We start from the raw sequence: 15362 nt of genomic DNA on the forward strand, positions 1-15362 counted from the left end.
AACTGGGGACTGAGTGGTGCAGGCTTCTGCCTGGGCTTTCCACTCTCTGCCTTGCTTGCAGGGCCGTGGGACTTTCTGTAGAACCCCTCCTGGTGCTCCAGTGGCAGTACAGGGCCCAGAGAGGCCAAAGTTGAGGCTGGGGCCTGATGTCTTCCTAGACTAGAGGAGGTGTGGAGATGGCCACTGGACCAGAGAGGTGCAGACCCTTCAGCAAACAGCTGCACAAGCTAATCAGGGTTCCCTGGAGCTGGGATCAACAGAGGAGGACCAGCATTGGGTCCCAAATCTCAGAGACTGAGGCCCAGAGATAGACAAGCTCCTCTTACCACTCAGCCCTGGGGGTGGGTGGTAGGAACCCCGTGAGGGTGGAGGGGGTCAGGGACAAGCCCCGGCCTGTGGTCATCTGTTGAGTCTGTGCCCAGAGCCTGGCCGGTGACTGTCGGAGATTGGAGGATGTTAAGGGAAATGAACACTCAGGACCCCAACTCAGTAGGGCGTGACCAGGCATCCCCAGGGCCTGGACTGGCTCCAGACGTTTGTGGGGCAGGTGGGGAGGAAGCAGGGCATTTGGTGGATGCAGGGACAGTGGGAAGGGGTGCAGGCTTGGGTGGGGGGGACGCCCAGCTCACCCCCGCACGGTTATTGTGCTGTTGGGGTCCATGGGGGCTGACTGGAGATTGTGTGCCCGGAATTGGGTTGGGGGCCAAAGGTGAGATCAAGATGTGGGCCAGGAAAAGGGTGGGAGAATACGGGCCTTAGTGGCGGGGCTGGGAACACAACTCAGGAGATGGAGTCAATGAGGTTGGGGTCGTGGAGGCTGGGCGGAGGCCTCAGCACACGAGGCCAGGAGCATGGAGGGGCCGCGGAGGCGGAGCTCAAAGGATCAGGGTTGGTCTTGGGATCTGGAAGGATCGGATGGTGAGGTCCAGGTCTTGGAGAATTGGGGAATAGGGGAGGGGCTAGAAGGGACCGGCTCGGTATCTGAGAGGGCAGGCCCTAGAGTTTAAGGGTATTGAGGGCAGGGTCTGCAGCCCGCGACTAGTGAAGGGAGGAGCCAGGATGACGCAGGACTCGCGGAGGGGCAAGGAGGCAGGGGCTCCCCGGAGAGACAGGAGACCTCCGTCTGGAGCCTGCCTAACGTGAGGCGCAGGGTCTGCGGGCGGGGCTCGGAGGAAGAGGACTTGGGGGCAGAGCCGGGGGCGGGTTGTACGTCGACGCCAGCGGTGGAGCGCGGGGGCGGGCCCAGGTGAGCGGGGGCACCGCCCCCTGCGCCCCTCCTCGGCGCAGAAACCCCTCCCAGCCGTCCTTCCGCACGTCTCAGCTGCCGCTCCGCGGGCTGGGCGAACCGGGCGTAGCGGAGTCTGCAGCCTAGGTCGGTCCGGCTCCATCTTGGGCCGCTACGCTGGGCACCTGTGGCGGCCACAGGAGAAGCGCTTCCGCCGGCCTGCACGGCTCCGGGCGGGCGAGAGGGTAAGAGAGCGGCTCCGAGCATGTCCGAGGGTGGGTGGGGGGGAGACGGATGGCATGGGTGGTTTCTTCCATTCCTGCACCCCAGAACCCCACTCCTCACCTTTCCCTGCGCTCAGACCCTCCGCATCCTGGCCCCTGCCCAGAACTCAGCGCCCCCTATGGCCGTATTCCTCCTCCCATCTCTGCTCTCATTGCCTATCCCGTCTCCTCGTCTGTTTTCTCGGCCCATCCTTCCATTTACTCTGTCCAAGACCCAGTCTTCTGCTTCCACCCCTGCTCTGGTCGCTTCTTCTCACTCCCATTCCTTCTCCCCGCTTCACCTTACCCTCTGCTGACTGCCCCAAGCCCCAAACCTCCCTTCTGTCTTGTTCCTCCTGCTCTCCTTCCCTACTCCTTTGCCCCACAGTCCCGTCTTCCCTCAGTTACCGTCTTGACTACTGGGAAGGTCTTTAACCTCGTTTTGGGGAACGTGTTGAGGACCTTCTTCCTGAGTCCAGATGGGCTTTTGTGCCTGAGGGGTGGAGAAGGGAGCCCTGCCCCGGGGGCGGGGGTGTGCTGTGGGGTGGTGTGGTGTGCTCTGCTCAGGCCTGGGCGATTGGTGTGCAGAATGCAGCTGTGTAGGTACTGTTTCCTGCAGGCTGGAACAGCTGAAGGGCCTGTGCGTCCACCTCTGGTGTGACTACGGGTGGCATGGGCCCGTGGCGGTGCATGAATGCCAGTGAGCTTGAAGGTAGGGGCACAGCAACTGGGCTGCTTCTGGTTTGGGGCAGCTGTGCCCGGAGGGCTTACCTTCTCCACCCTAAGTGCCTCCTGGGAAATGTGGGCAAATCTTCCTCAGTGAAGGAAGCTAAGGGGCTTCTGTCTGGTTAGCAGAGCTGGGTTCTTGGGGTCACTAAGCCAGGGTTACCCTAGAACCCTTTCCTGGCACAACTTTGTTCCTGGACATCTTGTTCTTAAAGGCCCCCATCTGTGATGGGCAAGTTTTGTCCCCTCCAAACACTCCCTCTCTGGAGCGTTCCCTGCTGCGTTGCCCAGCTTGGCCCTGAGTCTTCCTGTCAGGGCATTTGCTGCTGGGTTGAATCAGACCACCTGCTGAAGGTTGCCAGGCCCCCACTCTGCAGTGAGGGATTTGTGAGGTGTGTTAACTCCACCTGGTGCCTGGGGGCTAAGGTCCATATTTAAGAATTGGACAGTTTTCCCTCCTGACCACATGGGTTTGCCTTTCCTGTTTTGGTTTTGCTGGAAGCAGAAGTCACCACTCCCCTTAAGAGGGGAGGAGTAGGGCCCTAAATGGGCCTGCCTTGATTATTCCCCTTGGCAGACACCCAAAGAAAGGCCTGTGTCCCTGTGCTGGGGCCGCATAGCAAGAGGTGGAATCTTGGACCAAGAGATCTAGCAGTCTCTTTGGTTGGGTCAGTCTGGAAATTTCTGCAGAACTGGGAACTTTTACTCAAAAAGCATTGCTTGATGGCTGCATGTGAGCCTGGTTGCTCCTCCATGTACTGATAAGCAGAAGTGGCAACCGGACAGTTCTGTACTGGCTACAGGTGCTGGCCATTCACAACTCTGACTGGCATCAGCTGGGATGGGAGAGAGAACATTAAAGTGTCACCCAAAGAACACCAGGGGTCTTGGATACTACTATGTTCCTGTCCTTTATCCTGTGCTAAAACATCTTCCCAGGGCCCCTTTAGCGTGAAACCAGAGCCTTTTCCATGGTTTTTAAAGCAGATGGGCATTTAGAATGCAGACTCCGAACTTGTGTGTATGTCTCTGCATGCGTGCCCACATTTGTGTGCATGTCCTCCCCAATTAAAGTTTGAAATGGCCTGGGAAATTTAGTGTGGTGATGAAGACATTGGGGACACTGGTGGTGGCTTGGTCCTAAGGTGGCATGAAGGTAGGAAGCATTGGGAAGTAAGACTAGGTGAATCTAAGGGGAGTCTCAGCGGCTTCCTGAAAGGGCTTTTTGCCATCCCCACTCCTACCTCCACCCCTCAGTACGAGTCCCTATGATACCTTGAGCAGAAGTCACTTCTGTTGGAAGGGGAAAGAAAAGACTATTAACAATTATCTTTCAAGAGAGTCCTTATGCCATCACATTTAGTCTTCACAAAACCCCTGCAAAGTGGAGATTTACTTTTGTTTTGCAGGTTGAACAAACTGACGCTGAAAGAGGTTAGGTGTCCACAAGAAGGAGAAGAGCCAGGGTTGGAAGGAGATTTCTTGGCCCACCTGCTGGGCCAAGGCTCTGGTGCATATGTGGTCAGCTCTCATCAGTCCCTGCAAGGCTCATTTTCTTTGAGATAGGGGGTATGGGAAACCCCCTTTCCCTGGAGGTAACCTGCATTACTTCCCTCAGAGCCTGTCCTGTTGTTAGGGGTGGGAAGGCCAGGTTGTAGGAGGAATACCCTGTTGGGGTTCAGCTGTAGGTTCTCAGACATTTCTGAACTACTCCAGGTCTCAGTTTTGTCACGTAACACTTGTGGAGGTGGGGTGAGGAAAGGAATCAACAGATACAGAGCATTCCCCCACCCCATGGGGTCTTTGTTGTCACTGCTCTCTCTGAGTCTCCATTGTCACTGCCCTGGGCACTGGGTAGCCACCTGGTGAGACAGGCACAGGGGTACCCTTGTCACTGATGGCTTCTCACTTGCACCTGGTAGGGTCTGATGGCACTGCAGCGTCACTTCACCTGGTTCCTCAGGGGGACCAGGGCATAGCTTGGTTCTCTATGGCCTTGCTCCCTAGGAGGGCCCTGGGTAGGTAGAGCTCAGTCAGAGGCTGTGTAGGCTGTCCAGATGGGGCCTCTTTGGTGTTCGTGGACATGCAGCTGGGTAGCTGTCTGCCTGCCAGGGGCTGTCAGTGTCCATAGCCTTACTGGCCAGCAGGCCCACCTCCTGTCCTCCTTGCTCTTGGGCAAGTCACTAAACCTCTGAACTTTGGCCTTCTCATCTGTAGAATGTGAATGATGATGTATCTCATGAAGTTGCTCTGACAATTCAATGAGACAGTGCTAGAAAGAATGTGGCACATCTGGCACACGGTGGGTGATTTGGTACTGGGAGCTGCTGTCATCATATCATCATCATCACCACCACCACCATGATTGTCATTGGCCTTGTTGCTATTCTCTGTGTATGTGTCTATCATTCACATCCTTGAGGGCAGGGCCTGGGTCATGGTCTCTCTTGGCTACTCATTTTTGTGATCCTTCCAGGAACCAGTCTGATGTTGGCCCCAAGGAGCAGCTAGGAGGGGACCCTCTTGTCCAGGCTAGGGCGGGGTCTGGAACTGCTTAGTCTAGTATGATAGTCATTAATCACATGTGGCCAGTACCTACTATACTGGATGGTGCAGAGCAGAATCTTTTATCATCGCAGGCAGTTGTGCTGAACTGGACTCCATAGGAAGCCTTGAGCTCTCAGGGCACCACAGCTTCAGAAACATCCCCACTGTTTGCTTGAACAGCCACTGGCCATCTGCTAAATGCTGACAGCAAGAAGATTGTAATTATACAGAAATAGAGTTCCTGAGGGCCTTTCCCACATTCTCTTTCAGGTGGCCTAGCTCACCTGGCCAGGATGGTTAGTTTTTTTGGCAGTTCTTATCAGCCCAGGGGTGGGAGGGCAGGACTGGGGTTGCCCAGACTGTATCTGTTGCTGCTGTCCTTGCCCTGTTTCTCCAGCCCATCCTGCTGGGCAGGCAGTTCCAGACTGATGTTCCTAATTCACAGCTTTGGCAAGGGCTAGGTTGGCCTAGATGCCCTGACCCCACTTCTTCTGGGGCCCTGCCTAGCCCCAGCCCATTGCTGCTCCCCTTGGGTGCTCTGAACACATGCCTCCTGCCTTCTGCTCACCCTATTCCTTCTCCCCGGGCACCCTTTCCCTCCTCTTTCTCCAGGCCCAACTTACATGGCCAGGAGCCTTCCTACCCCAGGAAACTTTTTCTGATCCATCACACAAAGTGAGCGCTCTTGCCTTAGAAATGCCATCCCTCAGACTCATTTTTTGGTGCTCAGCCCTTTCCTTTGTGGTTGACTCTTGTATTTGCTCCTTCTCTCCATCAGGCATACAGCAGGCATTCTCTGACTATCAACTGTATGTCAGGTTAGTACTGGGTACTGGACAGACAGGGGAACAGGCTTTAGGCCTGCTTTGACAGCTTCAAGCTGGTGAGAGGCCCATGGTTGGCTAGAGTTTTCCATCCAGGCCAGATAGTGCTCAGCCAGACACGGTGCCAGCCCAGCTCAGGAAAACTTCCTCAGGAGGCGATGCTGAGGTTGAAGGGGCCAGTGCTGACATGAGGCTACAGATGGGTCAGTGGGCAGGTCCAGAGGGGTCTGTGTGGCTGAAGGAAGGGACAGAAATGGCAGGGAAGGAGGGAGGCAAAGAAGGTGCAGGCACACTTGGCAAGAGGGGGTTTAAACTTTATAGAGGGTGTGTCTGATTGGTGGTTTGGGACCCCATTTCCAGGGCATAGCTGGATTTAAATTAGTCAGAGCCCCTCTGTCATGCAAGTACTCGGGAGATGGCTATGGAAAGAACAAATGCTGAATGAGTTCTGCATGGAAAGGGCTGGTGTGGGGGGGTCTCTCCCTGTCCTTGGAGCTAGAGGTAGGAGTTGGGAAACTCCTGCCCTTTCAGATGCCAAGACTTGAGTTCCAGGGTCAGAGAGCTTAGCCAGGCTGGGCCAGAGAGAATGGGGGTAGACCATGGGAGAAGCCGGGCAGGTCTCAGTGTGTTCTCTATTCACTGTTTATTTATCCCACAAACCTTCTCTGGACCCCTAGTGTGTACCAAGGAGTCCCCAGTGCAGAGCCAGGAGGATACTGACAGCTGCGGGAGGAGCCAGGCTAGTATTTGTCAATCGAGCTTTACCGGTTATTAAAATACTGCAATACTTATGTGCTGATTGACTAAGAGCTATTGTCTCAAAGCCCCCACCCAGAAGGCCCCAGCACCTGCTCTTTCCCTGACTTCCTCTCCATCCCCACAGTCCAGCAGTAAAGAGTCACCAGCCAGTGTGGTGAGTGATCTCCAGGACTCTATTCTCGGGCTGGTTCTAGTCACTTGGTACTAGTTATTTGATATTTGTAGTGTCATGCCTGTATATATGTGTAATGACCTTGATTTGAAGTGTGTTGTGTATTGTCACTGTTTTGCTTATGGCTCTGAGCCATTAGGAGGCTAGGACTGAAGCTCTCCCCTCAGTGTACCTAGTGCCTTGTGAGCCCACAGCAGAATCCAGCGGAAGTGCTGCCACTCAACTCTGTTTCCTCCCTCTTTTTCCTGCAGGCAGTCATGAGCACCAGCCACCCTGAGCCACGGGCCCGGGCACTCTTGAGCCCCCGCCCACAGCCCCTATCTCGGAGTTCTTCCAGCCTGCTGGGTGAAGGCCGGGGACAGAGGCCAAAGCTCCGAAAAAGTGCCAGCAGCACGGTATGGCAGGCCCAGCCGGGCGAGGCCAGCACCAGTCCCCAGGTCCCGGAGGAAGAGGGGCACCAAGCTAAGAGCACAGAGCAGGCGCTGACCTCCAGCTCCGGACCACGGCCTAGTGCTGTGGGCCACTGGCGGAGTAGCACTGTGGGCAATGTATCTACTATGAGCGGTGGTGATCTATGTTGCCTGCGGGCCCCCAGCACCGCAGCTGTACAGAGGAGCCACTCGGACCTAGTCCGTAGCACCCAGATGCAGGGCCACAGTGGTGCTCGGAAGGCCAGCCTCAGCTGCTCAGCCCTTGGCAGCTCACCAGTCCACAGGGCTCAGCTGCAGCCTGGCAGTACTTCTGGCCAGGGAGGGCAGGCCCCTGCAGGCCTGGAAAGAGACCTGGCTGCAGAGTCTGGGACTTCAAACTCAGCTTGGACGCTGGGAGAGAGTCAGGTGTGGGTGTCACCACTAGACCTGGGAGGCACAGACACCCACAGCAGTAGCCCCAAGGCCAGGCCCAAAGCCACCCGGCAGTCAGCCACCACCTCCTGCCAAGCTCTGCCCCCAGCAGCTCAACTCTGTGGCTTGACGGAAGTGGGGGCCAGCAGCTATTGCTATGCTCTGCCTGCCCCTGGGGTCTTGGCCTTTCCCAAACTAGTAGCATCAGTGAGTGAGTCTGGGCTGCAGACTCAGCATGGGGTAAAGTTCCAGTATAGGTTGCCTGGGGGTCTTCCTGGGCATTATCACTGCTGTGCCCATCCCTGGGGTCCCACTGGGTTAGCTATGGAGCCTGACACCAGGACCAAGGATGTGTGGACCATGACCTCAGCCAGTGACTTGGCCCCAGTGTTGATGCCCCCTCTGTCAGCACAGGATGCTAGTGTGCAGGCAGCCCCCATGGCAGAGTGCAAGGCTGTGGCTACCAGCCCGCCCCTGGAAGCGCCTGTGGCCCTGCACACATTCCCAGAGGTAACTCTGGGGTCCAGCCTGGAGGAGGCATCATCTCCCGTGCAGGATGTGCGATGGGATGCTGAAGGCATGACATGGGAGGTGTACGGAGCTGCAGTGGACCCTGAGGTGCTTGGTGTGGCCATTCAGAAGCACCTGGAGATGCAGTTTGAGCAGCTGCAGCGGGCACCTGCCAGTGAGGACAGCCTGTCTGCTGAGGGCTGGAGGGGGCCACTACGAGCTGTCATGCAGTCTCTGAGGAGCCCCAGCTGCTGTGGCTGCTCCAGCGCAGCCCCTGAGTGAAGAACTGTGGCTGTAAGAGCTGTCTTGGGCCCATGGACTCAGCCCCCAACCAGAGACAGTGGAGGCCATGTGTTCTTTGGACCCACCGGCAGCTGTGGACACGTCTCTGCTGTTGGCTGCTAGCAGACCATGGGACTTCAGCCTGGGGACTTCTTGCTGCTTGCAGCTGTGCCGCGTTTTAAGGGCTTGATTCCTAAGAGCCACATCTCTACACATCTGGGCTCTGAACTTAGGGACAGAGTTTCAGTGCTGTGCATCAGGGAGATTCTGATTTTTCTGTAAAAATAATTGCCTTTTGTTCAGTCTCTTCAGATCTCTGCCATGATTTCCCCTAGAACTCTCAGCGGCTTTATTTTAGAGCAGGGCTGAGACATAATGAATCCTTGCCATGAAATATGGGGCCCCAAGTGACAGAGATCGGCTGGGTCTTTAGAGAGGTGAACTGACACTGTCGAAGACTTCCTGGGTACCACATAGTGTTTGTCACATGTTGAGTCTTCACCTTTTCACCCTGTGTTACAGACAAAACCAGAGACATTTGGCAGGGTTCTGGCTGACATACCCGGGCTGCACAGCTTGAAGTGGAGGGTTGGGATTCAAAGCAGGGCTGGCAGAATCCTGGGTTGTTTACCTGCAGCATGCCCAGTCAGTCAGGGAAGGGCAGCCATGAACAAGAATTTACCAGGGCCACATTCTGTGCCAGGTTCTATGGGCTCCTTGGGAAATGTGGCAGGCTGCGTGTGCCCTCACTGTAATCAAGTTGTGGGGGAGAGACACACCTCAGTATCAGGGTGCTGAGCTTTACAGAAAGTCCACAGGGTGCTTGTAAAAGCCACCTTCCTTGTAGGTTGTCGTGCCAGAGGACCAGGAGAACAGGTGGCCAACTGTCCCCAGTTATGTCATACTGCCTGAAATTGCACGATTATCACCTCATTCCTTTGATTTAGGGGTTTATTTTCAGTGGGTACACTTATTCAAAGAAGAGAGGGTAGGAATCAATGGGAAAGGAGAAGGAGCCTGGAGTGGGGTCTCCCACCTGGTGGGAAATGGCAGGAACTGTGGGGCTGTGGGGGGCAGGGAGGCCTGTGAGCCAGGGGATTATGGGAGTGGGGAAGCCCAGGACACCAGGGCGCAGCCTGACTTTATTGCCCAAGGATCTCTCCAGGCCTGTGGAGGATGGGAGTGGGCTTGGGTCCTCATCATGGGGCTCGGAGTTGAAAATCTAAGCTCCTGAGACAATTGGCAGCCCACCCTGTGAGGGAGCCAGCAGGTTAGTGTTCTGCCCAGTGTTACTGGGCATGGGAGGGTGGAGTCTAGGTTTACATGCAGCCTTGCTGGTGATGTGGCCCTGTTTTGGGCCTCCTTTTGCACCTGGGAACCCAGGACATTACAGTAGGTTTTTTCCCACTCCCAGGGACCTGGTACTCACCCAGGTAGAAATGATTCAGGCAACACTGGGTTAATTTCACAAGCAAGAGTGACATGCTAAGGGGCCAAAGGAGCAGGTGAGAAAGGCATGCTTCAGGTCGAAGCCTTCAAAGGCTCCTCAGTGGGCTCTACCCAGAACCATGCCTTCCACAGTTCTAGCTGGGCCTGGTAAAATGCCACGCCTGCTTTAAAATGACAGCAAATCAGAACCACTTCTGTCAGTGGGGTAGGGACAGAAGATTAGGTGTGAACAGCAGGAAGGGATTTGACCTTGCCTCCCTTTTTAAAATATGACCAGGCAGGTCTTTTGTGCAGTCATGAGGCTCTTGGCACTGTCTAGCCCAGAGCCTGGGCCTGTCCTCTTCTGTGTGGTACAGGGCAGGCATATCACACTCGGGAGTGACACATGGGTACTGGGCTGTCTTTTTGCCAAACCCTGCTCAGGCTCCAAGAGCCCCAGCCTAGTGGGGCCTGACTGGAGAGAGCAAATGGCTTTGGGGACATGAAGGGAAGGGGTGAGGAATAGGACTGGGGAGGCCACCTTCCCTCAGGGCCACAGCTAAGCAGGGTCTTGAGGACACAGCAGGTTTGGACAGGTGGGCAGAGAACAGCCTGATCAGGGGTTTGGAGGTGCCTGTCCTGCCTGGGCTGTGTTGAGTCACTGTATTTTGGGGTGTTGGGCTGGGAGGCTGGCAAAGGAAGTTCCCATTGTGAGGATCCTGGAGTGAGGAAAGGGACTTAGGGGAGGTGTGGAGGGAGTGGTAGGGCCAGATTTCATTTTAAAAATAGCCCTTTGGCTACCATTGGATAGATTCGTGTGGAAGGCAAGGGCCCAAGGGAATGGGGGTGTGGGAACCAAGGAGGGACCTGTTAGGGACAAATGGTGTGGTGGATTTAGAAGGAGTTCCAGGAGGCCGAGGTTTCCAGTTGGAGCAAAAGGAGCTGAGGCCACCACCTGTGACGGGTGGTAAGTTCTGGAGGGGAAGGTGAATGGCCACATGCCATGGGGCTTGGCTGGGACCAGTGAAACCTTTCATGGAGAGACTTTCTCCTGTGTCGTATGCAGATTCTCATGAGTTCACTCTGGCCAATGTGTACCAATCTGTGCCACCTCCAGGCAGAACCTGGCATGCCAGCATGGCAGGCTGGGCCAGGCCCTGAGTAGGAATGGGATAGCAGAAGCTGCCTACCCACTTCGTCTTGGCTGAGATAAATCTTTGAAGGGCGGTGCCCTGAGAACACCCTCCTAGTTAAGCTTGCTGTCCTGAGAGGATAGGAACTGTGGTCTTGGGCTCACTAGCCACACTGCACAGCCACAGCCCATTGTGGACTGACTGTAGGTTAATTTCTGAGTTTGTCCTGGAGATAGAAACTGCCCCTGCCTCCCACTCTTGGTTGCTCCCTGGGCAGTCCTGACTGGCAGTTGTCTAGGGCCTTGGGACATGGCCACCAGCCTACTTTACAGGTCTCCTCTCAGACCCCGGATTTCTGATCAGACTTTCTGGGTCCCCTTCAGGTCCTGCTCTGGGAGGTGGTGGCTTTCATTATTTGTATATTTGCTTTGAACTTGAAATAAAGTAGTAGAGGTCAGAGCTTTGTCTGGGAAGGGTTGCTGGTCCTGGCTGGTCTTACTATTATTTTTTGTTTGTTTTCTGGTAGATTCTGTCCTTTGGAGCATTTATCCCAGATTACTAGAGTTCCCTGCCCAGGCAGGAATCCCCTTCCCTTCTATACCTGTCTCTCCTGCCTGGCAGCCTTACAAACCCCCAACAGCTGAAACCTGGCTTTCTGGAGCTCGTCCCCTCTGGGCCCGTCCAGGATACAGGCTGCCATCACCCTTGTAGGGAGTCATTAGTCCACTTAGGGGGAAGCTGTTCCTGCTAGAGTGTAAGATGCTGCTGCCCTGAGAACACAGGGCTGGGAGGGTGGAAAAGCAGAGGATGGTCTGGTCCCACCGACAGTAGCTTCCATGTCAGATGCATTGGGTCTGTGTCTCCTAGAGGTGCTGGATCCTTATTTAACAAACATGCCTTCCCAATGCAGGTCTTGGCACTTAGGACATGAGAGTGGGGCACACTGTAGCTTAGTGGTTAAAAGTTGAGTTTGAATCCTGGGTCTCACCTATAGCCGTGAGATTTTGGGCAAGTTACTAACTTCGCTGATCCTCAGCATCCTACTCTATAAAATGAGTATGATAATGGTGCCTCCTTCTTAGGTTTCCTGTGAAGAGTAAATGGAATAACCCCCATAACGTGTCATGGGTCCGAGTTAGCACTCAGCACATGTGCTGGTGGTATAGGAGGCCACTTCCGTAGCCATAGGCAGTGGCTAGCTCTTGTCCACATCCTGTCTTCTTGACCATTCCTCATTCACAGCCTCTTTCAGCTCCTTTGTTCCCTGATTCGCACCTTGCTCAGGACATGTGTGCTCTGGCTGTGGCCATCCAAAACTAGTTTCCAGAGCCATGTTGAGGACCATCTTATTCCTCATCGCTCACTGGTCCAGGGCTGGGTTCCCTGGAAGTTTGTGCTGGGATCAGGATTCTGAGTTTATTAATGAAGAGGGAGTGGGAGCACAAGGTAGAGAAGGGATAGAGGCCAAGTCAAGGGTGTGATTTCAGATAGATTCCTGGCCTAGCCCAGGTCCCACAGGGGAACCCTGGGTTCAGGTTCCATTTTGAGGGTAAGGGCCATCACGGGTAGGGGTGCAGTAAGCTCCAGCCACTTCTGGCTCTGGCATGCAGGCTAGAAGCTCTAGGAGCCCAGGTCAGGGCTCTGCATGGGGTTGTAGGGCTTACCCCAAGGGAAGGGTACACAGAAACCATGGGCATCTGAGGGGTCTGGGGGCACACTTGCCAACAACTGCATTCATGCCTTTAGCAGTCCTTCATGCAGTAGACTTTCGTGGAGCCCGAAGCCCACAAAATGCCCAGATCCTCTCTCTGTGATACTCTGAAGTAGTTCTGTCTCATTTGTGCTCATGCCAAGGGACCCTGGTTATCAAAATGCAGAGCTTTCCATGTGCTCATGTTAAATCCCTTCTCATTCATCATCTTGGCCTGGCCCAGTTTTTTCATCTGAAACTATGACTAACCCTTTATCAGTCTGCATCCACTTGTTAGCCAGTGCAGAGCCAGACAGAGCCTGGGGCCTGTCACTGGGTTGTCCTGAGGCCAGCACTGGTCCTCATGTCCCTATGAGACCACATAGTCATCATTGGCAAATTTGTTAAAATCTAGATCTTCGATATCAGTAGCACTCTTCTCATCCAAATCACAGTCCAGAAACCCTCACCTTCAAACAAGGAAAGGAGTGTAGCCCGGCCTGACTTGAGTCCTGGTTCTCGGCAAGGCTGCTGCTGGTGTTCTCTGCTTCCTTTCCTAAGATCTTAGCTACTTCTGTTTCACGAGCTGTTTAAGAAGTTTGAGATTAACTGCAAGCTAAGATTTACAGACTCTACCTTCTAACCCTCCCTTTTGAAGACTGGGAGCCACCCCGCCCCTATCCACAGCCCACCTCCTCTTGGGTACACTGTGGTTCACCTCACGTCTCCTGGGAGGTGACTGAGGGTGAGGAGCATGACTCTCATGACAGCCTGTCTCTAGCACCTTCCTTATGGAACCTTTCCCCAGGGCAGCTCGCCTTTTTGGTGGGAGTCTTTCTGAAGCTGGCTGGAGTTCTCCCTGAAAGGCCTTCCTCCTTGGGAGAACCTGGGCTAGTTCTGTTGCTGTAGTTACAGAATGAAAATAAACCAAGAAAAACATCTCAGAAAAGTCAATGTTTAAGAAAACCAAATCAGCCCTGGCTGGTGTGGCTCAGTGGATTGAATGCTGGCCTGAGAACCCAAGGGTCACTGATTTGATTCTCAGTCAGGGCATATGCCTGGGTTGTGGGCTGGGTACCTGTTGGGGGTGCATGAGAGGCAACCACACATTGATGTTTCTTTCCCTCTCTCACTCCCTTTCTCTCTCTCTAAAAATAAATAAATAAAATCTTAAAAAAAACCCAAAACAACAAATCAAACCAAAGTTGCATTGGCCTATAGGACTGGGAATGGACCTGTGGGGTCTGACTCTCTTGCTGCAAGAGGTGGGTAAACACAGCCTTTGCTCACTTTTGCAGTGACTCTCCATGACTTGTACCTTATTTCTCTGCCTCCAAGTCCAACATGGCTCAGCAAGGAGGCAGGTCTGACCTGAAACATGTGCTCCCAAGTGGGTGTCCTAACGTCCATTTCTTGTGGTCCCACTTTGAAAGAGAGAGTGTGGGAATTATAGGAATATGGAGCTTGGGGTAGGCAAGTGTCCAACTTTAAGGTGAACGGCTTTTAGCCGTCTACTCCTCACCTAGTCTGTCCTGGCCTGGAACTTTTCATTTCCCAAAATCTTCCCCCAGAAAAGACATAGGATGCTTTCTCAGCATCCTGTGGACATACCCATGCCTCATGGGTATTGGGCCAGGGACAAGTGGGGAGGCGCTGCTAGTCCTGTACCCACTGCCCTCGGTGCTCTTTCTCCCCACCCTCTATTTCTCTTTAATCTCCGTTTCCTCCCTTTCTCCTTTCCTGTTTCACGTCCTCTTTGCCCCGTAGGAACCTTCTGTATCCCTAAGGTCCCACTCCCCTTTCCATGCTTCCTTCCCCTTATGCCAGGGTCTGCCTTGCATTACCCCTCCTTCTCCAGGAGCAGTCTCTCTTCCTGTGGTCTGTGCCATTTCTCCCTGAGCCATCACTGGCTTTTGCTCTTGGCATTCCTGATTTTCATGAGTCTAGACCCTTCTGCCACATATGTCCTTTCTCTCCTTTGGTGAAAACTAAGATGTTTGAGCTTGTGGTAGCTTTTGAGCATCTCCCTAGAGAAGGAGGCCTCCTTGGGACACTGGGGTTGCTTTGTCAGGTTTCTATCACTTTTGCCTCAAAAAAGAAAATGGTTGTCAGTGGTCCTGCTGGGTGACTGGAGAGGCTTTGGTCAGGCTGGAAGGGCAGTCCTCAATTTGGGTGACCCTTATTGGGGCTTGAGTGGCTAGGTCACCCAATGGGCAAATGGATGGGTATTGCCCATCTGCTGGCTTTAGGTGGGCCATCTACTCTTTCATGCTTTCAGAATTTTCTTTCTTGGCTTGTATTTAGGTTGTGGCATGGCCTGGGTGTCAGTTGGGGCATACCTTGTTGTCCCATCTCTGTGCTTCTGTCGTGTGTGGGACTGGTCTGTGTCTAGGAGCCAGGGATGGAGTTAGGAGAATAAGCCTTTTGTCTTTGCACCGGGTAGATGGCTGAGAAGGTGCCCATTGAGAAGCGTGAGCAAGGCCCAAGTAGAGAGCCTCTGTTGGGGCTGGCTTTTCCATGGCTCACCAAGTAACTAAACTTGGGGTGCTGGAGCCCACCCGGGAAGCAGTGGAGTTATCCCTTCATCCCAGGCCTACATGGCCCCTCATCTCCAGCCTTATGCTTCTCCCTCCCTCTGGTCGCTTCCCGTTTTTTTAGCAGTCAAGGTTTTGGGAAGGGGGTGACCAAGGGTGTCATTTTGTATTCAAGATTTGTGGCTTTTGTCAGCTTAGCCTATGTCTCTTGAGGAAGACTCTGGTTTGATTTTCTTTCCCTTCACAATTGAGGGTATTTTGGGAGTGGGGAAAGGGCTTCTTCCTGTGAAGAATTCAACCTCTGAACTTCTGTGTCCCCCAGAGCAATCTCCTGTAGCATCACTTGGGCGAGGCCCACATCCTTCTAAATGGTCATACCACTGGGCAGGGGAAGGGGAGGCAGGAGCCAGCTGGGCTGTCATCTCAG

General features: G+C 54.2%; 1 protein-coding gene across 3 annotated transcripts; it reads left to right on the plus strand.

Annotated features, from left to right (window-relative positions):
• Window positions 1–1324: 1324 nt before the first annotated feature.
• On the plus strand, window positions 1325–11169 carry GPRIN2 (G protein regulated inducer of neurite outgrowth 2). 3 transcript variants are annotated; one of them, XM_045196222.2, is made up of 2 exons: window positions 1325–1470; window positions 6768–11169. In XM_045196222.2, exon 2 carries the CDS (start codon window positions 6774–6776, stop codon window positions 8148–8150), a length of 1377 nt encoding a protein of 458 aa, XP_045052157.1. In that variant the 5' UTR covers window positions 1325–1470; window positions 6768–6773; the 3' UTR covers window positions 8151–11169. The 3 variants fall into 3 exon arrangements, with proteins under 3 accessions (XP_045052157.1, XP_045052156.1, XP_045052158.1); XM_045196221.2 differs by lacking the exon at window positions 1325–1470 and adding an exon at window positions 2081–2200; XM_045196223.2 differs by lacking the exon at window positions 1325–1470 and adding an exon at window positions 5540–5579.
• The last annotated feature ends 4193 nt before the right edge of the window (window positions 11170–15362 follow it).

The sequence above is a fragment of the Desmodus rotundus genome, chromosome 4 (assembly GCF_022682495.2).
Source record: "Desmodus rotundus isolate HL8 chromosome 4, HLdesRot8A.1, whole genome shotgun sequence".
In the NCBI taxonomy this organism is placed as follows: Eukaryota; Metazoa; Chordata; class Mammalia; order Chiroptera; family Phyllostomidae; genus Desmodus; species Desmodus rotundus.